The sequence below is a fragment of the Chionomys nivalis genome, chromosome 5 (genome assembly GCF_950005125.1).
Source record: "Chionomys nivalis chromosome 5, mChiNiv1.1, whole genome shotgun sequence".
NCBI classification, from domain to species: Eukaryota; Metazoa; Chordata; class Mammalia; order Rodentia; family Cricetidae; genus Chionomys; species Chionomys nivalis.
This window is the reverse complement of record NC_080090.1, coordinates 36,638,943-36,665,632: the sequence shown is the minus strand read 5'-3', so window position 1 is coordinate 36,665,632 and position 26,690 is coordinate 36,638,943. Positions and strand designations below refer to the sequence as shown.

The following is a 26,690-nucleotide window of genomic DNA, read 5'->3' as shown; positions in this document are numbered from 1 at the left end:
GGTAAACAACTCTGAGAGTATGGAACTTGTAAATTTCTCAGAAACCCAGGACAACAAGGGCAGGAAAGGTCACCAACAAGGGAGGTGAGTAAGAAGGCCAGGACTCCATTAAGTCCCAATACCTGCTGACCCAGATGTAGAGTACTCAGCTACGTCTCCAGCACAGTATCTGCCCGTGTGCTGCCATACTTCCTGCTATAATAGATTAAACCTCTGAACCTATAAGCAAGCCCCAAATAAATGTTTTCCTTTATAAGAGTTCTCATGGTCATAGCATCTCTTTACAGCAATAGAAACCATAACCAAGATGACTACTAAGGTTTTATTTTATTTTGTTTGTTTATTTTTATTTATTTATTTGGTTTTTCAAGACAGGGTTTCTCTGGGTAGCTTTGGCTGTCCTGGAATTCACTCTATAGACCAGGCTGGCACCAAACTCACAGAGACCCGCCTGCCTCTGTCTCCCTGAATGCTGGGATTAAAGGCTATGTTTTGAAACACACACACACACAGTGACAGCACTTTCATGTTCTGATATGTGTGCCAGAACAGAGATTCTGGATGGCAGTAATTTACAGCTCTCCACACCTGCACCATCCAATAAAGTCAACTAAAAGTTAAAACATTTTTATTATTCTATTCATAACTAAGTGTTTGATGCTTGAAAATTACATAGAAAATAGTATGAAATACATACTTTCTGACCATAAGCATTTATGCACCAAAAAGAAAATCAAGGCAGCATATAAACATGGGATCAAAATGAAAAGGATCTTGGGTCTCCTGCTTGACATTCTGAAACATGGCAGGTGAACTTAATCCAGGACAGATACAAAGCAATTCACTCAGAGGGGGAAAAAAACAATATAATCCATATTTATGGTATAATATGCTCAGAACCACCTGCTATAAACCAGTAAAGAAGGCACTATAAATTGCTAACGTGAGACACCAATCAATATGGTATGCCAAGAATGGGGAGAGAGAAAGGATGACATTAACATAAGTAGATTACAAAGATAATGTACAAAGGAAGGTGCCCTGAACAACATTGCATTTGTGACACATGAGGTCTATTCAGTTCACCTCAAGAAAAAAAATGGCTGAAGCTGAAAAAAGTAAAAATACTCTAAAACTCCTAAAGACACTTTGTACTAACAAAGTAATAAGAGCTGTCGATCAGATAACTATGTATTCTTGCTTATAAATTGCACACATTATTTTATTTAACCATCATCAGAACCTATGACATATGCATTATAATCGTTCTTATAGAAATAACGCATTAGTTTGCTTGGGATGCTACAACAAAACACCACTGTCTCAAGGCCTTGAATAACAGAAATGTATCCTTGTTTTCCTGGAACCAAAAGTTCACAATGTAATCAGAGGCTTTTTGTCCTATTTGGTCCCCCAGACACTTTTAAAATAACCACTCAGAGGCTTAATATTAATTATAAATCTTCAGCCGATGGCTTGGGCTTATTTCTAGCCAGCTCTTACACTGTGGCGTTACCTCATTTTCTACAAGTCTTGCTTCCTTGGTGGCTGGCTAGTGTCTCTCAGACTCCACCTTTCATCTCCTTTATCTCTGCTTAGATTTCCCACCTGGCTCTATCCTGCCTTGCCATAGGCCAAAGCAGATTTCTTTATCAACCAATGAGAGCAACACATATTCACAGTGTACAGAAAGACCATCCTACAGTACACAATCATGTGTAGTAGGGTGGGTGGGTGAGGCCTTTGGGGCAGTGCTCTGCCTTACAGGGAGATCTTATTGTTTCATGACCAGGAGAGAAAGCTCTCATGTGCTCCATCTTAAAAGGACACCAGGACTCTGACAGAGCCAAAGGAAATGGAACACCCCCAAATTCTGGCACCTGCCTTTCTACCAAAGGAGTCATTTCCTTACCACTGTTAGAAGGGACAAATAGCTATCTGTTGTATATCTATTAACACACCAAAGTACACGTGACCTCCAGGTGTCCTCAATATCACAGCTACCCCTGGCTCTTCTCACCCCACCCCCACCCTAAAATTCTCCAGTTCATGGGTTTTTCTAACCCTGGCATTTCAACACTGAGCTCTGGTGGGTCTCTCTTGTTTTCCTCTCTTGGTCTCCTTGGCCTACACATTCTCTTTCTCCCTCCCCCTCCCCTACTCTCCCTCTCCTCATGCCCCAGTTCATTGGGCTGGCCATGTACAGTGTACTGTGTTCTCAACCTGCTCGGATTCCTCCAGATGCCACTGGCTGTGCTTTCCCTCCTGTCCACAATAAAAACCGTTCCCTCACCATACCTTGGAGCAGTAGTGTCCTCACTTTATACAGCTACCTGTTGTAACTCTAGTTCCAGTAGAACCATTGCCTTCATCTAGCTTCCATAAGCACCATGTGTGCACACAGTGCACACACATACACGAAGGCAAAATGCACATACACATGAAAGTTTTTTAAAATAAAAAGTAAAGTCACCCTATGCTACAGGTGTAACTTAGTTGATAGAATGCTTGCCTAACCTGCAGGGAAGCACAGGGTTTGATGCCAGGAGAAAATAAACTGAGTGTTATCATTTTTAAACATGTGGTGGGGGACCAGTCCAGAGACCATGATGGGTGAGAGACATATAAATATGCCATGCAGAGAGTTTGGGTAGTATAGAGTTTATTTAGTGGGTTATGGAGGGGAAAGGGGAAGGGAGGAAAAGGAGAAGGGGGGAGAAGAGAGAGAGGAAGAGAGGGGGAGGGAAGGAGAGGGGGAAAGGGGAGAGAGGCAGCAATTACCTCTTCAGAAGAGAGAGAGAGAGAGAGAGAGAGAGAGAGAGAGAGAGAGAGAGAGAGGAAGAAGAAGGGGAAGGAAAGGGATAGAAGGAAGGAGGGGGAAAGAGAGAAGAGAAAGAGGAAGAAGGAAGGGAGGGAGGGAGGGAGGGAGGGAGGGAGGGAGGGAGGGAGGGAGGGAGGGAGGGAGGGAGGGAGGGAGGAAGGGAGGGAGGGAGCGAAGATAAAAAAAGAAAACATACTCAAATTTACATCATAATGAGCAGAATGCAGTACTCAACAAAAGCCACAATGGTCAAAGATTCAAGCAACCAATTCTTTATCCTTTCCCCAATACCCCGCCTTGCCCCTTCTCACAAGGTGCACTGTCCTCCCTATTAATGGTCCCTTAACCTTACTTCAGGTTTCTCTTCGGCTGTGTCTGGGAAATGCTTTAGAGGAGAACTTCCTAACCTTAAAATCAAAAACTTAGGTGTTTCTCCAGGTCTCTAAGAACACAACTGATTAGCATTTCAAAGCGACACAAGCAGCTGTGTGTCCACTGCCTTCTGCTGTGTTTATGCAACCACTATGGATTCTAGGACCCACCCCAGCCAGAATGGCTATCATTAAGGACTCCAAGGCAGCTACATCCATGCTCTCTGCAGCACTATTCACCGTTGTCAATCGTGGAATCAGTTTACTTGTCTGTCTACAGATGAATGGAGAAAGAATATATGCTATTTACACAATGGGGTTTTATTCCACTGTAATGAACCAGGTAGTAGCCTGTAATAAAAATTATGTTGTATACTGAGCATTGGAATTCGTAATTCAAGTCTTTTCATTTGCCTCAGCCCTAACATTTTAAAAGCAGTAAACTTATTTTATACTTAAGTACTTCTCTGCTATCTGCACCTTCTCCTGTACCCTTTCTCTAAATAGTATAGTCAACCACACGAATTCACTGAATTCAGAACAGTGTGATGTCAATGTCACTCTTTTTGACACACATACACTTTTCCAGTTATTAGCAATGTATCTGTCATTAATCTGTCTTCTATTACCTTAATTCTAGTCATCAATTTGTATTGTATTATTAGAATTGGGTTTTGTTTTGTTTTTTTCTTTTTTTGTCTTTTCTTTTCTCTCTCTCTCTCTTCATCTAAACCCTCAACCTCTCCTCCACCTACTCTGGCAGACAAGAGCATATCTTATTATATGAACAAGTGATTCCCTGTTTCAAAATATCTAATATGACAAGCCTCAAATGTAAGAAAGAAAAATAGAGAGGGGAAAAAAAACTTACTGTCTCAACTAAGGTTTAATTAATTAATAGGAACCCCGAGTCACTAACTTTTAGATTTTGTTTATTTCAGATACTGTAGATGTAGGGAATAGACTTTCAACCGTAGGAGTTACACAGCAATCCTGTGTGTGACAATGTGAAGTTTAAATTGTTCATCCTCCATCTATGTTCCCTATAGTCAATGTCTTTAGTGATAGTTTCCGCTAGAGTTTTCTCACCATTTGCAGAGTAAAGACACAGGAACTCTGATGCCGTCAGACTGTTTTATTACCCTTATAATGAGCAAATCATTATGTCTGTCAAGATTCACCTGGTGAGATGATCATAAATCACAATAAACAATTGCTTAGGAGATAATAAAGGGCCATAAATTTTAAATGTTGTTAATTATCCTAAAGTACCAGACCTCTAGGGCTTTACCCTTCTTTGTAGTCCTTATTACCACCTAACATTATGATTTTGTTTTCTGTCTCCGCCAGAAAGGAAATGCCTAAAAGCAACAGTATCATGGTTCAGGTACTAATCATCCCTATTGCTTGGTTCAGAATGAACATCCAGTAAATACTATTTCCCAGGGACTATAGATAGTATAAGAACTACTAATTAGTCTTTTCTGTCAAATAGTGTAAAAGTTTTATCATAAAGAATTCAAGAGGCCGGAGAGGTGGTTCCGAGGTTAAGAGCACTGGCTGCTCTTCCAGAGGTCCCGAGTTCAATTCCTAGCAACAACATGGTGGCTCACAACCATCTGTAATGAGATATGGTGCTTCTTCTGGCATGTAGACATACATGTAGGTGGAACACTGTGTACATAAGTAAGTAAAATTTTTAAAAAGTATTCAATTTTTTTTATCTTCCCACCTTATAAATCTTTTAATCATGAAACCACTGGCATTCTTTTTAAAACCTTCAGCCAAATGCTTTAATAGCTTACCACACCACTGGGTAAGACTTTTGTTCATACCAAGTTCTGGCAGTATTCTAGAATTTGGGAGAATTAAAGGCCACCACCTTCCCATTGAAAGAGGATATAGTGTCGCAATTGAAAAGCACGCCTTATGATTGTCATAAAAACATACTTAACAAATGTGACAATTATTGATTACAGCCAACCTGCTTCTTGAAGCGGCTATTGCTGGTTGGTGAGATCTAGTCAGTTTTTTTTTCTAGTCTTTGTTTTTTGCTGTTGTCCTTGTAACCTTTTAATATCATTTTGTTGTTGTTGTTTTTATGTTTTGTCTTTTTTCCCAAGTTTCAGGCTATACTTGTGTAACAGAACACTTACAAGCTACTCTTCCTCTTACCCAGGGTTTCTGTGAAGGCTACTGCAATGCTTCAGTGGGGAGTAGAGCTATTTCTCTTATATTTTTTGTTGTGAGCCTATTCTGTAATGCCTGAGCCATCTCTCCAGTCCAAGACTAATTTCTCCATATACTGTTGATAGAATCAAACCAAGAATGTTTTCAATGTTACAGTTAGGAACACATGAACAAAGTGAAACTGGTTCACTAAGGCAATTTGTTTTTGTGGAAAGGGTGTGCCAAAAGCTAAACCAGGATAAGGAGCATATCAGCAGAGGACGTTTCCTTGGTATGCATGTATGTATGTATGTATGTATGTATGTATGTATGTATGTATGTATGGTTTTTCGAGACAGGATTTCTTTTCTTTTGAAGCTGGGTCTCTGTACAGCTCTGGCAGTTCTGTAACTCGCTATGTATACCACTGCCATTATTTTCTTGCCAAACCCCAAATCAAGAAACTCAGTCAATATACTAAAACTCTCAAGAAAAAAAATATTTACTAATACATTTATACCTAGTGCATGTACTTTAATAGCAATAGTAAAACACTGAAAATGTTCAGATGAATCCTTTCATCCCATAAATACAAAAGGTTTTTTGCTCCTGTTCCTCAGAAGTAATTCGAGGTAAATTTACACATGCAAAAACTCACAAAACCAGTGTCAAATCCCTTAAAGTTCACACAATGAATTAAAAGGAGAGGGTATCAAGTACATATCACATAGCTCAAGACATTCTGCCTAGCCACAGCCCCACGGTACCCAGCAGTGGTAAACGTTAAGAAATTAACGAAAGTTTGACTGAATTGTACCTCTTAGGGTTGGTAAACATCGTGCCAGCCACCACGACCATACGATTAACCCAAACTTTACGTTCACGGCGTAAAACATATTTTATGATGACTCTTAAACAGAATTAAAGTCCAATTTATATGTGAAAATTCATTGTGAAACCTAGATTCAAAAACAAAAGTAATTCCAAGCTGGCCTTGAACTCACGGAGTTTGCCTTTGCCTCCGGAGCTCTGGGATTAAAGGTGTGTGCCACCACCGCCCGTCTCTCATTTTTTAACAAGTGCCCGCTGCCAAGGAAAAGCTACGCAAGAAACGAAGAACTCCGCTGCCCAGCGCTAAAATGGTCGCCTCGGCTTCGCAGCCCATACCCAAAATGAGCGCCGACTGTGACGTTTCCGACCACAAATCTCCATTGGTCCCGTCCCCAAGCCGAGCCACGGTCTCCCCCACTGCACCCGCCCTTCCGGCAGAGGTCTGTCCTCTGATTGGCTGTTTCTACTATTTACCTTTTGTCCGGATGTTGCGTGACGCAGTGAGTCGCGCAGCCGCGGAGGAGCGGGCAGAGGGAGATCGAGCGCTCTCAGGTTGGCTGACCCGGAGGGGAGCCCCCGTGGTAGAGGGGACCGGAGCTGAGGTACTGCCCCGCGTGGCCTGAGAATCCCAGTCCCCAAAACGGGCTCCGTCACGGCGGGGTCTAGGCCGGCCACTGCGGGTGGGGCAGGGAGACGCCACTGCCCCTCGCGGTACCTCTTCCTGGGCAGCGAGATGCTGAGTCAGCCCCTCGGGAACCTGGTGGCCCGGCTGGGGGTGCGGTGGGGCGCTCCGTGGATGAGGAGGCTGCGGGCTGGCGGTGAGGGGGAAGGACCAGGCGCTCGAGCATCGGTGCGCAAGGAAGCCTTAAGAAGGGCCGGCAGGAGTTGGTTCAGAACTAGCCTAGGGGCCCGTTTCACCTAAATATATGGCAGATCACCGCCTTGGGCGCTTGTGCGACTTAAGGCTACTCAGACTTGGGTCTGTGGCCCGGTCAGTAGGCTGCAGGCTGGAGGAAGCGACAGGTTGAGATGATGTAATGGCGTGAAAGTACCCGAAGGACTCTCGAGTTGTTTTTTTTTTCCCCTCCCGCAAGGTCAGATGCCTAGAGTTCCGTGCTCTTAAGAGTTTCTGTGGAAGGACTCTCGGGTATTATGTTTATTTTGAGCGAAGGCTACGTAGTAGTGGAATAAATTAACTTGCTTTGAAGGTGTCTGTCGTATTTTAATAGTTGACGTATTTTCTAGACATTCACATGACCTGGCTTCTGTTGATGTCTTTTAGTCTTGTATAGTTTGACCTCCAATTCATCTTTTCCTTGGAAATGTTTTTCCTGTGCTGAAAAGTTTCACAGATTCTTTTAACTTATTAAACGGTATAAATACCAGTTAACACTGCGACTGTAAATGCTAGAATTTGTAATTGTGCTAACGTAATAACACTCATTCTGTATTACATATATCTGGTCAAACTGGGATTTGTATTACTGGGTATATATAATATATAATATATGCAATATAGTATATGCTATTATATATTATATATAATTTATACTATTACTGGATTTCTGGAGTTAGAAGAGGCAAGGGGAGGATTTAACATTAAGAATTAATGAGGCCACTGTTGTGATTTTTTTTTTCCTGCAGAACCTTAATTGGTTTCTTCTGTTCTTTGACTATTCTGTTCCTTTCTCAGTTAACATACATTTTTGCTTTTTAACTAGCATTTCAGATCTGCTTAGTGAACCGGTGTATCACCCACCATGCTGGCTGCAAGGCTTGTGTGTCTCCGGACACTGCCTTCCAGGGTTTTCCAGCCCACTTTCACCAAGACCTCCCCACTCATAAAGAATTCCATCACGAAGAATCAATGGCTCTTAACACCCACCAGGGTAAATAATGTTTTTTCAATATGGGTTTCTACCCCATTCTGGGTTTTTTTTTTTTTTTTTTTTGTTCTGTTTTAGGATTTTCTGTTTTGTTTTGGTGGTGGTAGTTAATCAGTGGGTTGTCTGTGAGATTCTCTGACTGTACATAGCTTTCTCTGTTTAGTCACTTACCAGATAAACCATCAGTAGAGTTACCAGTGAACTTTCTCCCTATCAGTTAACATCATGCCAGTCTCCTTATCACAAATGAAAGAGATTTTATTTTTATACCTTATGTCTTGACGTTTCTCACTCAGAAAACTGAGAGTAAGCATTGGGGAATTACATGGTACAAGAAAAGGATTGTATATGGGAGCTGCAGTCAAATGCTAAAGAACCCAGAGATATTACCAGTTGGTCCAGCTGATTAGGTACTAAAGATGGTACTACAGCTTTTGCTTAGATAAGGATAAAAATCTGTCAGATTATTGAGAAAGGCCTATTTTCTTTGGCAACAGGTGTTTTCCTTGGAGACATTGTCTTAATCTATAGAATTAGCTGATCTCAAAATAGTGATTTCACCTTCCATATGCTCGCAGATGCTGAGATTGCAAGCCAGCATCTGTCTTGTAGTATTTAAATGAGTATAGATGCATGTTTTAAAGTGTGAACTCGCTGAAGAGAATATGCAGTAGTTAAAAGGGCATACTTTCCTCTTAAAATAACTTTTCCACCACTGGTAAAGACCAGCTAAATGATTGAGTGCTTTCCTACTGTTCCTGAGGCTTCAGATTCAACTTTGACTACCTGGGGAAAATTGTATAATCATTTCAAAGATGGAGCACAGGTCAAGCTACATCTAATCTTAGTTAAACTTTGGGGGAGGTTGGGGGTAGGGGTAAGACAGCGTTTCTCCATAACTTTGGAGCCTGCCCTGGAACTAACTCTAGACCGGGCTGGTCTCAAACTCACAGAGATCTGCCTCCCAAGTGCTGGAATTTAAAGTGTGTACCACTACCACCCAGCTTTTTTTTTTTCTTTCTTTCTTTTTTTTTGCTTACTTAACTTTTATACTGATTCTATATTAGTGTAAAAAGAACCTCTGTTTTATTGACATACTGTTGATCTGAGTGGTACGTGTCTTTTTTGTATATGTCAGGAATATGCTACCAAGACAAGAGTTAGGATCCACCGTGGGAAAACTGGCCAAGAATTGAAAGAGGCAGCTTTGGAACCATCAATGGAAAAAATCTTTAAAAGTAGGTGGAAGTTCAGTATTTAACATGAAGCTTTTAAAAATTATATTTATTCCTGTGTCCGTATGCATGAGTATCCACCGGGTGTGTGCTGATGCCCACAGAGGCCAGAAGAAGATATCTTATCCCCTGGGACTAGAGTTGGGTGATTATATGCCTCCAGAAGTGGGTGCTTGGAACTGAACTCGGGTCCTCTGAAAGAGGAGCAGCAAAGGGCTCTTAACTCAAGAGCCATATCTGCGGCCGCTAGTAAGGCATTATCTTAATGAAGTCATTTTGATTCATCGCTTGGATTTTAACTTTAAAATGTCTGAAACCAGATTGTTAATCTTCCCTAAACTATTTAAACAAAAGCACTGCTACTTACCAGTGTTGGAAATGTCACTTTATTATAGTTGAGGAGTCCTAATCAGTATCATGGAAAGCATTCCTTTTTGATAGAGACTTGACCACAGAGAACAAATCAGAATTTTCCAGGAATGTTCTTAGTGAACAAATTGAAAGGAGCAAGATGTTCTTTATGAGCACCTGCCTGAGCGCTGCTAAAAAAATTTTCATTTTTCTAAAGCAGGAGCATCTCTCCCTCTTTTTGGGTACATAAATATTAATAGCATTTTTCTCTGTTGATTCTCTAGGCTCACATAAAACTTCACCTGGGTTAATACTTTAGACACCGTGTAAAATGACTGATATCATTTTCTTTATTTTTTCTACATTTACTCATCTGGGCTATGTTCTTGCTATGTAAACCCTGCTGGTCATGTACTCATTTTTTTGTCTCAGCCTCCCACGTGCTTTAACAGCTATGTGTGAGTCTGTACCCAAATGCTCCTTTATTCTTTGAGGTCATTGTTGTACATTTGTTTCTGGAATATCCTTTCCTTCTGGCCTAATGTTGAGAATTCTGTGTCCCCCATGAAACTCCTGTGAAGAAACAGTTACAATCTGATCCCCTCCTGGATATTTTGAATAATTACCCCAGCACTTTAGTTGAAATGTGCTGACCCTAGCCTGTGCTGCTGTGCTTGCAGTTGATCAGATGGGAAGGTGGTTTGTTGCTGGAGGAGCAGCTGTTGGTCTTGGAGCGCTGTGCTACTATGGCTTAGGAATGTCTAATGAGATTGGAGCTATCGAAAAGGCTGTGTAAGTAAATTGTCCCCAAGCAACCAAAATCCTTCCTTTAAATAAAGGTTCTCGTTCTTCCTACTCTTGAGTCTCTAGTCACTTTTGGAATGCCTTGTCTGGTTTTCATTTGTGAATATGCATGAATATAAATAGTCTCTTTTGTTCATTTGTCACAGACTTATTCAAGCCTAAATAATCATTTTTAATCAAGGTTATGTATTCAGACAAGGAGAAAAATGTGTTGCTTTATATGTGGATCAAATGTATGTTTCTGTCATTTAAACTAATATAGTTCCAAGATGTACATAATTATTTATATCATAGCTGGGTGTGGTCGTGCACACCTTTAATCCTAACAATTAGGAGGTAGAGTCCAGGACAGCCTGGTGTGTGGTGTACAGAGCCAGTTCCAGGATAGTCAGGGCTACATAGAGAAACTCTTGAAAAACCAAAAACAATAATTATAGTTATTATTTCTATCACAATTAGATTCAGAACATTAAAGTGATTTATTCCAGAGTCTTTTGTATCTAACAAATGATTTAATCATAATTTTTACCTTGTCCTGTTTCTTACAGAATTTGGCCTCAGTATGTGAAGGATAGAATTCATTCTACTTACATGTACTTAACAGGAAGTATTGGCTTAACAGCTCTGTCTGCCATGGCAGTAGCCAGAACACCTGCTCTCATGAACTTCATGATGAGAGGCTCTTGGGTGGTAAGTTAGCTACTTGCTATTTCTGTTGGGAAGGTGGTGCTAGGTGATGGGTTATTTTGTTGCTTTTTGATGTAAAGATCAGATTTCATGGAGTAGAGCCATTAATATTTCAATGGTAAGGAAATTGCCTAGAATCTGTTGAACTATGGGTTTAGTTCTTAATAACAGGGAAGAAAAATGATTTGCTAAAATATATATTGTGGGAAAGGGAGAGGACATTAAATGGAAGAATATTGTATTACTCTTTATCAAATATGTGTTTTAATTGGATTCAAGGAGTCAAAAACTGAACTTAGAAACTGATAGCAAACAACTTCTATTTTGTACTCTCTTGCTAAAAATAAATGTGCCTGGTGACGCCTTTAATCCCAGCACTTGGGAGGCAGAGGCAGGCAGATGTCTGAGTTCCAGGCCAGCCTGGTCTACAGGTCAAGTTCTAGGATAGCCAGGTTTACAGAGAAACCCTGTCTTGAAAAAACAAGTAAAGTAAATGCAGATCCATCTTGCTGATGAAGCTTTCTGCAGTGTTAGAGGTAGTTAACATGGCGCTGTTGCCCCGCCTGAATACAGGCACTTCGTTTAGTGCATATTTCCTTCTTCTTTTGGTTTTGTTTGTTTTGTTTTGTTTTGTTTTGAGACAGGGTTTCTCTGGGTAGCCTTGGCTGTCCTGGAACTTGCTCTGTAGACCAGGCTGGCCTCAAACTCAAGAGATCCACCTGCCTCTACCTCCCAAGTACTAGGATCAAAGGTATGTGCCACCACCACCCAACAAAGTGAATATTTCTTAAGCACTTGCTGTTTTGCTTGCTAGCACTGTATGCTTTCAGGTATGGGTTCTGTTCCTGTTATGTGGTGGGGGGATCTAAAGTGTATCATATGGGATGTACGATAAGAAATAGAAAGTTGAAAGTGAAGTAAAAAGTTAGCTGAAAGACAGTCTTGGACCATCAGGGCAGTTCTGTGGAAGACTTGGTTCTTTTTTGTTTTTTATTTATGTGCATTGGTGTTTTGCCTGCATGTGTATGTATGCCGGGTCTCATGGAACTCTAGTTATAGACAGTTGTGTGCCGCCATGTGGGTGGTGGGAATTGAACCTGGATCCTCTGAAAGAGCAGCCATCTTTCCAGCCCCCAAGACTTAGTTCTTCTGCTAGGTAACATGCTTTCTTTCAGAAGAAATCTCAAGTGGGAAAGGACATGGTGAGAAAGGTGCTATCTTTGATTTCCAAGCTGAGGCAAAGTACCTAACAGAGACCACTGTACAGACTAGATGGCAGAAAACACTTCTTCTGTTCAAGTGGTAGAACGAATGTGGACTTGGGCAGTGGTGGCGCATGTCCTTAATTCCAGCACTTGGGAGGCAGAGGCAGTGTATCTCTGTGAGTTCAAGACCTGCCTGGTCTACCAAGTGAGTTCAAGGACAGCCCAGGCTACACAGAGAAACCCTGTCTCAAAAAAAAAAAAAAAAAAAAAAGAACAACTACTAATGTGGGAGACACAAAGCAGGTGCAGCAGCTGTGCCTTGTGAGCCCAGGCAAGGCAGGAGATGGGAATTAAGCACAGCTGTTTCCCATAGTTGGGAAGCCAGAACTGTAAGTTTGGAATCCATGATATTTCCTACATTCTGTATTCCAAGAGAACTTGCTGTGGTAGTATAGGGACCATACTTACTGGGTAAATATTCTGACTCATAGCCTAAAGGTTCGTGGCAAAGAATAAGTGAAGGTGAGTTCTCACTAGAAAAGTCAATTTGAATCTAGAAAATGATTTAAAATGATGCTTAGAATGTACAGAAAAATACAATGCCAAAGAAGCTATGTGTTTAAACCATACCGTCTGCAGCAAAATGTCACTGTCTTCTGCTACTAAGAATATTTAAGAGAAATAGTTGAGAAAGTTAGGAAGATGTTTCAGAAAGGAGGGAGAAAGCCTTTTGGAGGTAGTACAGATAGGAAAGCATAGTTTTTCTCAAGTGCCTTTGGAACAAGAGAAACGTCTGCCACTATTGGGAAAAGTGCATACTAGTAAGTTACTCAGGTAGCAAGGAAGTGGGGGGGTATGTGTCGTGCATCTAGAGGTCAGAGGACCTTTGTGGAATTGGTTCTCTCTCACACATATCTTTGTGGATTCTGAGGGTGTTACTCAGATCCTCAGGCTTCGATTTGGGGCTCAGCTAGTAACTTAACCTGCTGATCCATCTCACTGCCCTACCAGTACACTTTTTGTTTCTTGGGTTGGTTTGGTGTTTTGGCTTTTGTTTTTGTTTGAGACAGGGTCTTCTATCACCCCTGACTGTTCTAGAACTCAATAGACAAGGCTAGCATTGGCTTTCTTGAAAACAGGGTCTCTTCGTTAGCCTTGGCTGTCCTAGCACTTAGTACATAGACTTGAATTCAGAGATCTACCTGTGTCCCAAGTGCTGGAATTAAAGGTGTGTACCACCATTCTCTCTAAAGGCACAGTAAACATTAAGGAAATATGAACTTGGAAGCATTTTTTCAGTTCTGCCAGTTCAGTATCACTAAAATGTAGAATGTGGAAAAGTAAAAGCAAAAGAATGAGGATTTTTAAACAAAAATACACAGTTGAGATAAACAGCTAGAAATTTACATGAACAAAGGATTTGTGGAGCAGTTTGTAGTAATTGTTTCTCCACTAGAAACAATGCGGTAGAATCCAGTATGTTTTTCAGCACTGGTTTTTCTTATCCTCCACAGAAACAGCTGGTTTTATTTTTCTATGCTTTACATCAGGTTGAAAATTATGTCTGTGGCAGTAGAGGGCACTCTTGCTAAATTGATCTTACTAAAGCTAAATGAACCAGAAACCTAAGTGTACTAGAGAAAAACAGCATTCAGTTTCTTCATAGTGATTAATCATATTTGAATCTGTGGGCTTCTGCTTTAAGGATCTGTTTGGTTTTTGTTTTTTTAAACGTGTGTCTTCCAGACAATTGGTGCAACCTTTGCAGCCATGATTGGCGCTGGAATGCTGGTACAGTCAATACCATATGATCAGAGCCCAGGGCCAAAGCATCTGGCTTGGATGCTTCATTCTGGTATGTTCTGTTTCAAATTCTTATTGGACTCTCTTGAATATTATTTACGTTCCTGTTACTTGTTTGGTTTGTTTTATTTTGTTTTTGAGACAGGGTCTTGATTTGCATGCCAGACTGACCTGCAGCTTGTAGTCTTCCTGCTTTTGGTCTCTTGACACACCTGACTTAAATAGTGGCCTTTTTGAACGACTCTTCAGTTGTAAATGAGTTGGTAAACCTTTTTAGAAAATAGAATTTCATACAGTCGTTGTTGCCAGGCCTTTGCTTTAAAAGTATTGGTATTAAGATAGCTCTGAGGTTATGCTCTGAGATAACTATGTATAAGAAAAGAGCTGAGAGACCAGCAAGGTGCTCAGCAGGTAGAGGCATTTGCTTTATAAGCCTGGTAAGCAGTGTGCAATCCCTGGGGTCCCCACATAAAGACAGAAGAGAACTAACTTTACAGAGTGGTCCTCTGACCTCCACAGTGTTGCATACCATGTGCCCGTACACACACTATGTACGTATGCTTATGCTATAGCAATTTAAAACAGGAGCCAGGTTTTAATGATATTTATTAAAAATAAAGCTTTCCTGAAGATCAGAGAGTAAAACAGCCTCACTGATAAGCCATACAGACCAGGCAGTGGTGGCACACACCTTTAATCCCAGTAGCTACACTAGTTTGCCATAGAAACGTGGCGGTACTGGTGTACCCCTTTAATTCTAGCCCTAGAGAAGAATATAAGATGAGAGGAGACAGCTCTCAGGCATAGCCTCATTCTGAGGATTTCTGTAAGCAGGATCAGCATTTCCGAATGAGGCAGAGGTAAGAACCAGTGGCTAGCTGTTTTGCTTTTCTGGTCTTCAAGTTGAACCCTAATATCTGTCTCTGTTTTTATTAATTGTGCTACACCAGTTCTGGTGGTACAGGCCTGTAATCAAACCTACTCAGGAAGCTGAGTCTGGGAGATTATAGGTTTAAAGATGGCCTAAGTAACATAGTGAGATGCTATCTCAAAAGACAGATGCAGGGGCTGGAGAGATGGCTCAGTGGTTAAGAGCACTGACTGCTCTTCCTGAGGACCCGGGTTCAAATCCCAGCGCCCACATGGCAGCTCACAACTGTCTGAAAATCCAGTTCCAGGGTATGTGACACCTTCACACCAATGCACATAAAATAAAAGCTAAATAAACCATTAAAAAAAATAAAAAATAAATTAAAAAAATTTTTGAAAAATTAAAAAAAAGACAGATGCAGGGCATGTAGCTCAGTGGTATTAGGCATACACAAGGCCCTGGCTTTATCCTAACACCGTGAAAACTAAAGTAAGCAGCTACATTATTTCTCTATTAACATAATTTCGTGTCCTGAAATCTTCTTGTTGGCCCTCCTGTTGGTTTCATTGATTTTTGGTGATTGGCAATAACATATTTTCTATAATGTTTTATTGTTTTGTTTTGTTTCAAGACAAGGTCTCACTGTGTAGTTCTGACTGTTCTGTGTAGACCAGACTGGCCTTGAACTCAAAGATCCACCTGCCTCTTCCTAATGCTGGGATTAAAGGCATGTGCCACTATGCCCACCTTCCCCATAATTTTTTGTTTGTTTTTGTTTTTTCAAGACAAGGTTTCTCTAGCTTTAGAGCCTGTCCTGGTTCTCACTCTGTAGACCAGACATGTCTTGAACTCACAGAGATCTACCTATCTCTGCCTCCCAAGTGCTGGGATTAAAGGCGTGTACCACCACCACCCAGCTTTCCCCTATAATTCTTAAGGAAGGTATTTTTATAAATTTTGACAACTGAGGTTTCTTTTTATGAACTGAAATGAGACTGCTCCTTATTAGGTGAGGCAAATCCAGTGCCTGCCTGGGAAGCCTCTGCGTTTCTGAGTTCCATCACACACTTCCCTTCCAGTTTACTTTCTTCCCTTTGGGCATCAGTAGGTTTGACCTTCCGTTGTATCAGTTCTTCTTCTGCTATTTTTAAATCTAGTGTGGTCTCTGATAGAAATAATGACCTACACAGACTTTTACAAAGTTACTAAAAATGAATGCTGTTGTAATATGAGCGGCCTCCCGCATGGCTTATGCCCCAAAATAATTACACGGAAACTGTATTCTTTTAATCACTTCCTGGCCCATTAGTTCCAGCCTCTTATTGGCTAGCTCTTACATATTGATCTAACCCATTTCTAATATTCTGTGTAGCACCACGAGCTGGCTTACCAGGAAAGATCTTAACCTGCGTCTGTCTGGAGTGGGAGAATCATGGTGACTGCCTGACTCGGCTTCTTTCTCCCAGCATTCTGTTCTGTTTACTCTGCCTATCTAATTTTCTGTCCTATCAGGGCCAAGCAGTTTTCTTTATTAATTAACCAATGAAAGCAACAGAGAAATGCAAGACCCACCTCTATCAGAATGCTCCTGTTTGTTTATGAATTGGGATCCCATGTTGATGTGATAAACAGTTTTATAGACTCAGATATTGACTGTATAGTTTGCAGGGTATGACTACCTAAATGTGAAATTTACTGTATCAGCATTGTTTAACATAAGGTACAGTGTTACGAAAAGCTTCACAGTGACATTTGTTCTCTGGTGGTCATTTGGTAGATATCTCACAAGACCTTGCTCTCTCCCCAGGTGTGATGGGTGCAGTGGTGGCTCCTCTGACGATCTTGGGGGGGCCTCTTCTCTTGAGAGCTGCATGGTACACTGCTGGTATTGTGGGCGGCCTCTCGACTGTGGCCATGTGCGCACCCAGTGAGAAGTTTCTGAACATGGGAGCCCCCCTGGGAGTGGGCCTAGGCGTTGTCTTTGTGTCTTCACTGGGTAAGCTTCTGCCCTCTGAAGGGTTCGAGTATCCGGAAGCATTAAGATTAATTTTTGAAAGTTGTTTAAACGATAGGCTAAATTGATTGGGATTGATTATTTGATATCATAAAATCTTGGTTTATGGTTAAGTATTCGTTTTATTAAATACCTCTGAAATGATTAAGCTGACTTGTAAATTGTTCTAATGTTGGTAAGTAACCCATTAGAAAATGATGATCTATGAGATTTCATATCAGATTTACCAACGTAATTTTAAATAATAGAAACTGCAAGTCCAGTTGCAAGCTATATATATAATACGTTCTATTTTTCCTTTGTTTTAGGATCTATGTTTCTTCCCCCTACCACAGTGGCTGGTGCCACTCTGTATTCAGTGGCAATGTATGGTGGATTAGTTCTTTTCAGTATGTTCCTTCTATATGATACTCAGAAAGTAATCAAACGTGCAGAACTAACACCAATGTATGGAGTTCAAAAGTATGATCCCATCAATTCGTAAGTAAACCGTACTGTTACTGCTATATTACATAGGTATGGCTGTTTGGCTCCATGTGTAATAGTTTCACAGGGTACCACCATAGCAAAGAAGCATAAGATAGGTGGCCTAAAATTTATTATCTTCAGGTTGGGCCTGGGAGACAGAGCCAGGCAGATTGCTCAGAGTTGGAGGCCAGCCTGATTTAGAAGACAGCAAAGGCCAACAGACATACACTTTTCCAGTGTGGCCTCATTTTAACCTTCATTGTAATTGTATCTTTATTGGTTTGTTTTGGTTTGTCCTTTAAGACAGAGTTTCTCTATGTAACCCCCCTTGATGTTCTGCAACTGGCTCTGTTCTGCCTGCCTCTGCCTCACCAGTGCTGAGATTAAAGGTGTACGCCACCACTGCCCGCGTAATTATATCTTTGAAGATTATATTTCCAAATAAGGGCACACAGAACCAGTACTGGGATTTGCAACAGGTTAAATTTTGCTGCTTCTGTTGGAGTGTAGTTTGGGCTGTCTACTTAGAAAACTGATTGCATTGCAGGTGAGCATAGCATTTAGGTTTCAGTTACAAGTACTGTCTGTTAGAATGCATGTAATTAATTGGAATGTTTAAGGAGGGGAAACCAGTTCTGAAAACATTTTTCCTTGTGTTTGTTTTAGAGACATTCAGCCTTAATTGACATTCAATAATATAATGCTGCGGCCAGCGCAGCCTGGATAGCCGAGACTGGCGGGGGGTGCTGGAATTGAGACACGGAGACTTCTTTTCAGGTGGAAGAACAGCAACCTTTATTTTGTCCAGCAACCTTTTATACCTCTACTCCTTCTGTGGAGATTCACCAGCCAGAAAGAACACAAACATCCTTGTCAATTACAGACCACAAGGAAGTTGCGCTGTCAGGCGGGGAGTGAGGGCAGCTGGATCACAACTATATAAAATAGTGTTTTCACTTTTCTTGAATTCTGCCTAAAGTTTCAAAGTGTCTCTCACATTTTTATGATGCTCTCCTTTACCTAAAAATAAAATAATGTAATAGCTTTTTTAAAATGTTGCTATAACACTTGGAGCTTTATAGCAGCTTTCTTAAAGGGGATGAAAAGGATATATTCTATTTGAAAATGCCAGACTGTGTCTTGCGAGTTTTTTAAAGGTGTGGGTTTTTTTATTTGTTGCAGTTCTTCTGTTGTCTAACACCCAGGTTTGATGCTCATAGCAGGATGTCAAAGAATACATAATACTTTAAAAAATTATGTTCTTCATTTAAAAGGTGATTCTACCAGAAGGAAAACTGAGCATTATCTAGTTTCAAACCCTAGCTGGCATTTAAACATTGTATTTTTAGTTTCTATTTAGTAACACTAGGAATAATGAGTATTATTATTTCCATTTTTTTGTACTAAGAATTAGATTGCTATTATTAGAGTCACATCTTACTATAATTTTCTTTTCTAGGATGTTGAGAATCTACATGGATACATTAAATATATTTATGCGAGTTGCAACTATGCTAGCAACTGGAAGCAACAGAAAGAAATGAAGTGGCCGCCTCTGGTGTCTCTGCTCACTCATGCTTGTTAATAGGAGCAGATAGTCATTACAGTTTGCACTAGCAAAACTCCTTTGTAGAAGATAAACTGTCACCATGTGTAAAGTGTTCAGTAATGTGACGCTTCAGGTTTGCTTTTTCTTTTAGAGAATAAATTCAATAGATGTCTTCCAAATAAGTGCATACACTTTCAACTATTGTGTTTGAGTAACTTAAAAATGCTTTGATGAATGTGGGAACTAAAATTTGTGTTACAAGATTTCAGATTTTTTTTAGTTTATTGGATAAGTAAGATTTTGTGAATTTATCTGTCTTCATAATTTGGGGGGCTTGCAAAATATTTAAGATCCTGAATGATGAGGTTTTGGTATAAAGATCAGATAGAGGTAAAAAGTCACTTTAGTCACATTGTAAATGCTTAGGAGAGCACTGATTGGGGTGAGAGATGTCAGAGAGACATTTGAGATGTGGAACAAGTTCATGGGCTGTGACTAAAGACACAGTTATTTGTGTCTCTGCTTATCAATGGCCCTCTGGTGTTAACTCATTGTCAGGATAGTTCAGAGGGTTAATTCTGAAGAGACTCCGTGGTGGAATTATGTATATGTGAGTTTTACTGTGAAGTCTTCTAAAACAAATGTCCTTATAATTATGTTCACTATAATGTTCTCCAAAGTACGGGATTTGTCTGCTTTCAAATACATGGTGTGTTTGAAGTTTGTTGGTATTTTCTATGGGTCTGACTGTAAACATGCTTGCTTTTCTCATCACGCTTAACAGCTGTCAGGAAAGCCTTCTGGCTTATGCTAAGATTAGGAGCCTTTTTTTCTTCTAAAACTGTTGTCGTCCTGTGTTCTCTCTCAGGTTAGCATGAACAAACAAAGCAAACTTAGTTGACCTTGGGAAGTATTTGAAAAGAAGGCAATGGGGAGGTGTTTTCTTCGCCTCTCTTATCACTTTCTCTCCGTGGACACCAGGGACATTTGTAAGGTTTTGATACAGCGGTCACGGGTGGGAGATTCATCAGTGAGGTCTGTATGACTATATGCACAATTGCTATTTTTGATAAATATTTATTACAGTCATCCAGAAATAACTAGTTTAATAGTACACAGAATGTTTATAAAATAAAAGTTCTAGCAGATGGTGATTGTGTACATTCTTCTCCCTGAAGCATCCTTCTCACTGGAGTCTGGGCAAGAAAGCGGACATTTGACTGCACAGTAGTACACACTGCAGGAAACTTGCAGCTACATGGCCTGCATCCATTTGAATGTCAACTCAGATTTTCCCTGATTTCTTATATGACCTTGAACAAATTACCAAACCTCCTCATACTCAGTTTTATCCTCTGTGAAATGAGACATTTACCTTGTGGGGATAAGGCTAAACTCAGAAATGGTTGGACATTGTATAAATTTTAGCTATTGCTGCTGTTTTTTTATGTTTTTTCCCTTAAGTAAAAAAAAAAAAAATTTACTCTCTTTAGTGTTCATAAAGTTTCATTGTCATTTTAAGTTGATACTTATTGTTTTCAGTTGTAGTTTATAGCTCAAACTTTAATATTTCATTTTATCTACTTAGAAAACAGCAGTATGATTTCAACAGCAGCGTCAAGTAGAGAATAATAAGATCAAGGGTTCTATTACATATGTGGATGCGCATATGTGAGCCTGTGACAGTCAGGACACTTTGAAGGGTTCTCTTCCCTCGGCCATGTGGGTTGCAAGGTTTCAGCTCAGGTCATTGGACTCAATAGCAAGCACCCTTTACCCACTGTTACTTTGTCTGCCGCAGGTGGTTGTATTTTAACGATAGTATTTTATAGCGTTGCTGAGCCAATAAAAACTGTCAAGTGAGTTCTATAATGTGCTTAGTTAGGCAGTGCTTCTGAAATGGTAATGGGCTAACCTGGTATCTTGGATCTTATATTCTGGGTGGGCGTGTAGGTATTTTCCTCACAGAATTAGAGTTGACCTGTAAAACGATGGGTTTTAGGCAATAATGGAAATTTTGTGTCATTTGAAATCTTAAATTATAACAAGTAGATGGATTAAAAATCACAGGTTTTTGCTTGACTTGCTTAGAAGGGTTTTGGTTTGTAACTTATTTTGGCAAAACTTGAAAGCATGTAATTACCAAGTGGTGTATACATTTATTTCGTTATAGTAATTGCCCACTAATTGAGTGCCCCACACCCTTGTGTGCTCTCTCTTGCTCTCTCTTCCTCTCCCTTGGTCCCCCCCCCCATGCTTTTTTTTTTGTTTGCTTGTTTTTTTGTTTTGTTTTGTTTTTTGTTTTTTGAGACAAGGTTTCACTGTAGTTTTAGAGCCTGTCCTGGAACTAGCTCTTGTAGACCAGGTTGGCCTCCAACTCACAGAGATCCCCCTGCCTCTGCCTCCTGAGTGCTGGGATTAAAGGTGTGTGCCACCACTGCCCAACTGTCTTTTGTTAATAACCCATATACACATGGATATGGGGAGTGACGACCCCTCGGCTGCCATCAGCTACAGACAGCTTGTAGGAGGGTGGGAGCGCAGAGGTCCCTCCAATCTGGAACTGTGACCGGCTGACCTCTGACTCTACAGATGCTGTGAGTTGGTGTGTGTGGTAACCATCTTCAGAACAGCATTCACATCACACGGCACTCTTGCCTACGTTTCTTTGCACACTGTGAAATTCCCTGCACTTTAGGTAGTAGGGTTGCTATAGAGGACTCATCCACAGCTGAGCACACACTCATTTATACTCAGTCCTTTAGCCAGTTATGACTCTACATTAACCACGACCCACTGCAAAAAGCAGCTTTTCTGACCAAAGTTGAAAGCAACGTTAGGCTATGGGTGTTAGCATATATATACATATATGTATGTGTGTATATAAGTTAACATGACATTTTAGCAAAACAGATTTTGTCAATTAGGGCTTATAATCTCCCAGGTTAAAAGCTTCTCATAATACCAAATAGGAAATCCCTCCTGAGCACAGACCGTATCCAATCTGAAAGCGCTTGGTTACCTTCATAATCTTCATGCCTGTCACTGCACCAGTGGCCACATGTTGCCCACAAGCAACGTAGCATTTGGGTGCAGCATCAAATAAGAGCAGTAGCCTACTCAACACCTAGCACTGTGTAAGTTAGCAGGCATGGCCAGTGGCCTGGCCATCTCAAAGTTGCTTTCTGAATGCCCTGAGCAATAGTGTTTTGCCATCAAGTTATGGTGGACAACAGGGAGCAATGGCATAGCCTATTTGGATTGCCTCTGGGGCCTACCAGACCAATAAGTCAAGATCCCATTCTTGGCACTGAGGTTGTCATTTAAACATATTCTCTGGAAGCAACATTGTCTACTCAGGTTTGTTCCAATTTCTTTCATATTTAATAGGTTACAACTTCCATAAGACTTCATGTGTCCTTAGTTTTGCCTGGCAAGCCCCTACCCTCTCCTTATACCCATCACCCTGTTTTCATTTAATTCTAAGGATCCTCTTCCCCTGTATTCTACTGTCCCCTCTAGTGGGGCTTTTCCCCCTTTGACTAGAAGATCCTGCGTTTCCATACAGCTTTCCCATGTCTCTTCTCCTTATTTTTTTCTCCCCATCATGTTTTCCTCATTCCCCTTCCCCTCTATGCTTGAACCTTTCCTCTCCCAATATCCCTTCTACTTTTATTTTACCTGTATTTGACTAGCCGCTCCCTTAAGGCTTCCAGTCCCAATGGCTCATTTCCAGTTTCCTGACTTCCACATGTACCTCAGGTTAAACATAAACAACAAAAAGCTAGGGTCCACATAGAAAAGGAAATGTAGCTTTTCTCTTACTCTCCCTGGGTAAGCATTCTGGTTTTTTTTTTAGTTCCATATACCATTTATGAAAAAAATATAATTTTCATAACTACTGTGTACTACTTAGTCATTCGTCAGTTGATAGAAATCTTGGTGATGCCATTTCCTACCTATTGTGAGTTGGGCTCATTCAGAGCTGCCAAGGTCAAGATATGACAGCAAATGCTTTTGAAGATATGGGTAAAAGGACCCTGTTGAGTGTAAACTAGTAGTCACTCTGGAAATCAGCCTGGGGTTTCTCAAAAGGTAGAACATACCGTAACCCCACCTATATCATTCCTATATCACAGATACTTAGCATCCATAATTACCCTTACCAATTTTCTTAAGGTTTGTTTACTTATACAGTGTTATGACTGCATGCCAGAAGAGGGCACCAGATCTCAATCTCCTTATAGATGGTTGTAAGCTACCCTGAGGTTGCTGGGAACTAAACTCAGTAACTCTGGAAGAACAACCAGTGCTCTTAACCGCTGAGCCATCTCTCCAGCCAGCCTGTACCTATTTTTAATAAGGCTAGTGAGATGGCTCAGCAGGCAACATGCCTGATGACTTTAGTTGGATCTTAGGGAACCCACATGGTAGAGGGAGAGAGCAGACTCCTGCAGACTCCCTCTAACTTCTGCATGTGTGCCCATAGGTCTTTTTAAGTTTAATTATGTATTTATATTTTATAAATGAGTACTCTGCATATATGCCTGCAAGCCAGACATCAGATCCTATTATAGACGGTTGTGAGCCACCAAATAGTTGCTGGGAATTTAATTTGGGACCTCTGGAAGAGCAGACAGTGTTCTTAACTGCACAGCCATCTCTCCAGCCCCTCCATATGTGTTTTTAAGGGGGTTGGGCTTCAGAGAGCATTACAAGAAAAAAGGAACAGGTCAGCACAGTTATATTTTGAAATCATGTTAAATAGGTAGATCTTGGCAATGTAGAATGACTGACTAGATGGTGAATGGAAATCGAGAGTGATCTGTTTTCAAGACTGACATTTGGTGTTCCTGAAGGAATTCTTGGCGCCACGTGGAAACAGAATGAGTGGCCAGAGACATGTCAGTCTGAAAGCTTGCAACTGACCAACAGTAACCAGGAGATGTCCGATAGTGTCCAAAGAAGGCCCTGGACCTTGCTGATCTTGGAGCACACAGTGCTTAGGGCAGAGGCCCTCATTCCTAGAGGTAGAGAATTTGGAAATCTTGACAACCCCTTTCTTCAGAGCTCAAGTCACCCTTCAGATGTCAACACACCTGAGTGACTCATGAACTTGAGGATGGTGTTAACTGTCAGACATGCTTAAGTAATAGTTGGAGCACAAGGAATAACACTTAGATGACTCAAGACTATCCAGAAAATAAAAAAAAAAAAAAAATCATCCATAGTACTTTTAACGAGTTCTGAGAAGTGTTGGTATTTCTGGGAAGAAGAAATTCTGGCCTTGTATCCAGAAGCAACAGGTGTGGGGAGTGGCAATCTACGTTGCAGGACCCAATCAAATTCTGTGTTGTGTTGGAAGCTATAAAGTCTGCAGGACTCTGTGCTCAAAGTCAAGTACTGCCACTGTGGGTGTCTGAAAACCTGAGTATAATCAGCTGACTCTTTTAAGTAGAATAATGCTTCCTAAAGCTGAAAGAGGGTTGGGGTCATCAAGATGACTTGGTAGGTAAGGGTACCTGAGTGTGATTCCTAGGACCCGTGTGGTAGAAGGTGAGAACCACCTTGGGTGAGCTGTCCTCCCATCTTCGCAAAGGCATTGCAGCTCATGCATGCAGCGTGAATGGGCCTACACACACAGGCACAAAATAACAAACACCAAACTACAGAAAGGAGAGTTTTGTTTTCTCACTTGTAAATTAGTGAGGGAAAAAGTAATTTGGTAAGAAAATGGGTAGTCTGGTATATGTTAGTATATTATAACTGCCCCTGGTTAGTATTTTATGTGTATGAGTGTTGTGCCTGCATGAATATATGTGCACCATGCATGTGTCTGGTGCCCTCTCTGGCCAGATGCCAGATTCCTTGAAACTGGAGTTACAGACACTTGTAAGCTGCCTTGTATGTCTGAGAGTCAAATCCAAGAGTCCTCTGGAAGAGCAGCCAGTGCCTGTAACTGCTGAACTTTTCTCTCCAGTCCCTGGGTAATATTTAAACATGGAATGCATATAGAGAGGTGGCCCCGAAACCATCGAAACACTTCATAGGAAGCTCCTAGGGCATCGGTCAGACCCTCTGTGGCCCTGGCCTTAAGCTTTTGATTCCCCGTGGCCCAACATGCTTTGCAACCTTGAGTCTTCCAGCCAAACTGGCTTTACCCCAGGATGACCCATCTCCAGCAGCTCCACATAGGTCTCTATCCTATTCTGGGGCTTCTAGTGGTGGGGAAGCAAGGAGATGCCTCTTCTGGGAAGGCTGCTGGTGAGTAGCAAGGAACAGAAATGCCAACAGTATTCATCCTGAGCCTTCCTGCTGTTCTTCAACCCGAAGCAGAAACCTTTGCCGCTCATGCTCTGTCCACACTCTCCTTCCTTCCAAAGCTATTATGGGCTCTGCTTGTCCTCACCTTTCTCCATCATAGTCCATGTGTTCATGGCCGGTGGCGGCACATGCACTCTGGAGGCAGAGGCAAGCGGATCTCTGAGATCCAGCCTGGTCTAGAAACCTCCAAGACGGCCAGGACTAGATGGAAACTCTACCTCGAAAAATCCACATGCACAAGTGTTGTCTGTCTCTTGTTATTACTAAGGAAGACCTGAAATTCAAGGTGTGTGTGTACCTAGGGAGAAGGTTCCTACCAAAGCATCAGATGTCTTTTAACACGGGAGGTGCCTGAATACCATCTGGAGACATGTCGTGATTGGAAAAGAAAGCTAGCCACCTTAGTTCCGGATCTATATCCTAAGAGAGTGAAGTCAGTATGTGGAAAAGGTATTTGTGCTCCTGTATTCCTCACAGACCTGCAAAAAGCAACAACCTGGGTATTGTGTTAAATGACATAAACGCACAGAGCTGAGAGGTGGTGCCTCAGGTGGATCTCTGTGAGTTCGAGTCCGGCCTAGACTACAGAGCAAGTTCCAGTACAGCCAAGGCTACACAGAAATCCTGTCGGGGGGAGGAGAGGGAGCGGAGCACAGAAACAAAAAGTTCATATATGAACTCTAAAACCGTTAACACTCAAGCAAAGCAGTGAATGGGAGGTGGGCTGTTTCCATCATGAGCACACACAGACTAGCATCCCAGTTCCTACACCAACCTGCAGGAAGTGCAGAGAAAACAGAAGAAAGTCTTCCTGAAAGCCCTTGTGGGCTAGTAGAGAACACGACATTCAGGAAACTTATCTGTCAGTGAAGTAAACCCCGAAGCAGCTGCTGCCTCCATGGAAACTCAGGGTGGCCCCAGAATTGAGGCTGTGGGAGAACTAACTGGGGACCAGGAGATGATCTGATGCTTCACCACAGCAGTGAGAACAGAGGCCAGCCACGCCCTTGTTAAGGGTAGGAACTGAGGGAGAACCTCCATGACCGCACCCCAACCTCACCACATCCAATAGCCTTGTTATTAGCAACATAATGTCCACAAGCAGGCAAGAATAAGTGCATAGAATGAAGGCCTATGAGGAAACGGAGTTCAGGGTAGCTGTAAACAATGCCCTCTTGCTAGGCTCCCTCCCCACTGCGCAGGCACACTAGAACTCTGCAGGAGAACAACAGCTCTTTGGAACCTGCCAAACTTAGCTGCACGTGAGAGACCCTCATGACTGCAAGGCCAAGCGAAACTTC

The 26,690-nt window shown here is 41.4% G+C and overlaps 1 protein-coding gene across 2 annotated transcripts; it reads left to right on the top strand.

Moving 5' to 3' along the window:
• The first annotated feature begins 6,678 nt into the window (after positions 1-6,678).
• On the top strand, positions 6,679-20,219 carry Ghitm (growth hormone inducible transmembrane protein). 2 transcript variants are annotated; one of them, XM_057770510.1, is made up of 9 exons: positions 6,679-6,744; positions 7,914-8,081; positions 9,217-9,316; positions 10,345-10,456; positions 11,017-11,158; positions 14,107-14,215; positions 16,842-17,030; positions 17,357-17,528; positions 18,976-20,219. In XM_057770510.1, the coding sequence occupies exons 2-9, from the start codon at positions 7,953-7,955 to the stop codon at positions 19,058-19,060; spliced, it is 1,038 nt and encodes a 345-aa protein (XP_057626493.1). In that variant the 5' UTR covers positions 6,679-6,744; positions 7,914-7,952; the 3' UTR covers positions 19,061-20,219. The 2 variants fall into 2 exon arrangements, with proteins under 2 accessions (XP_057626493.1, XP_057626492.1); XM_057770509.1 differs by having other exon boundaries at positions 6,693-6,794.
• Positions 20,220-26,690: the final 6,471 nt, after the last annotated feature.

Excerpts from the sequence above, each read along its gene's own strand:
- Ghitm (XM_057770510.1), top strand. The coding sequence starts at position 7,953 with ATGCTGGCTGCAAGGCTTGTGTGTCTCCGGACACTGCCTTCCAGGGTT. Across the intron at positions 9,317-10,344 it reads AATGGAAAAAATCTTTAAAA|TTGATCAGATGGGAAGGTGG; the intron begins GTAGGTGGAAGT and ends CTGTGCTTGCAG. Across the intron at positions 14,216-16,841 it reads GGCTTGGATGCTTCATTCTG|GTGTGATGGGTGCAGTGGTG; the intron begins GTATGTTCTGTT and ends CTCTCTCCCCAG.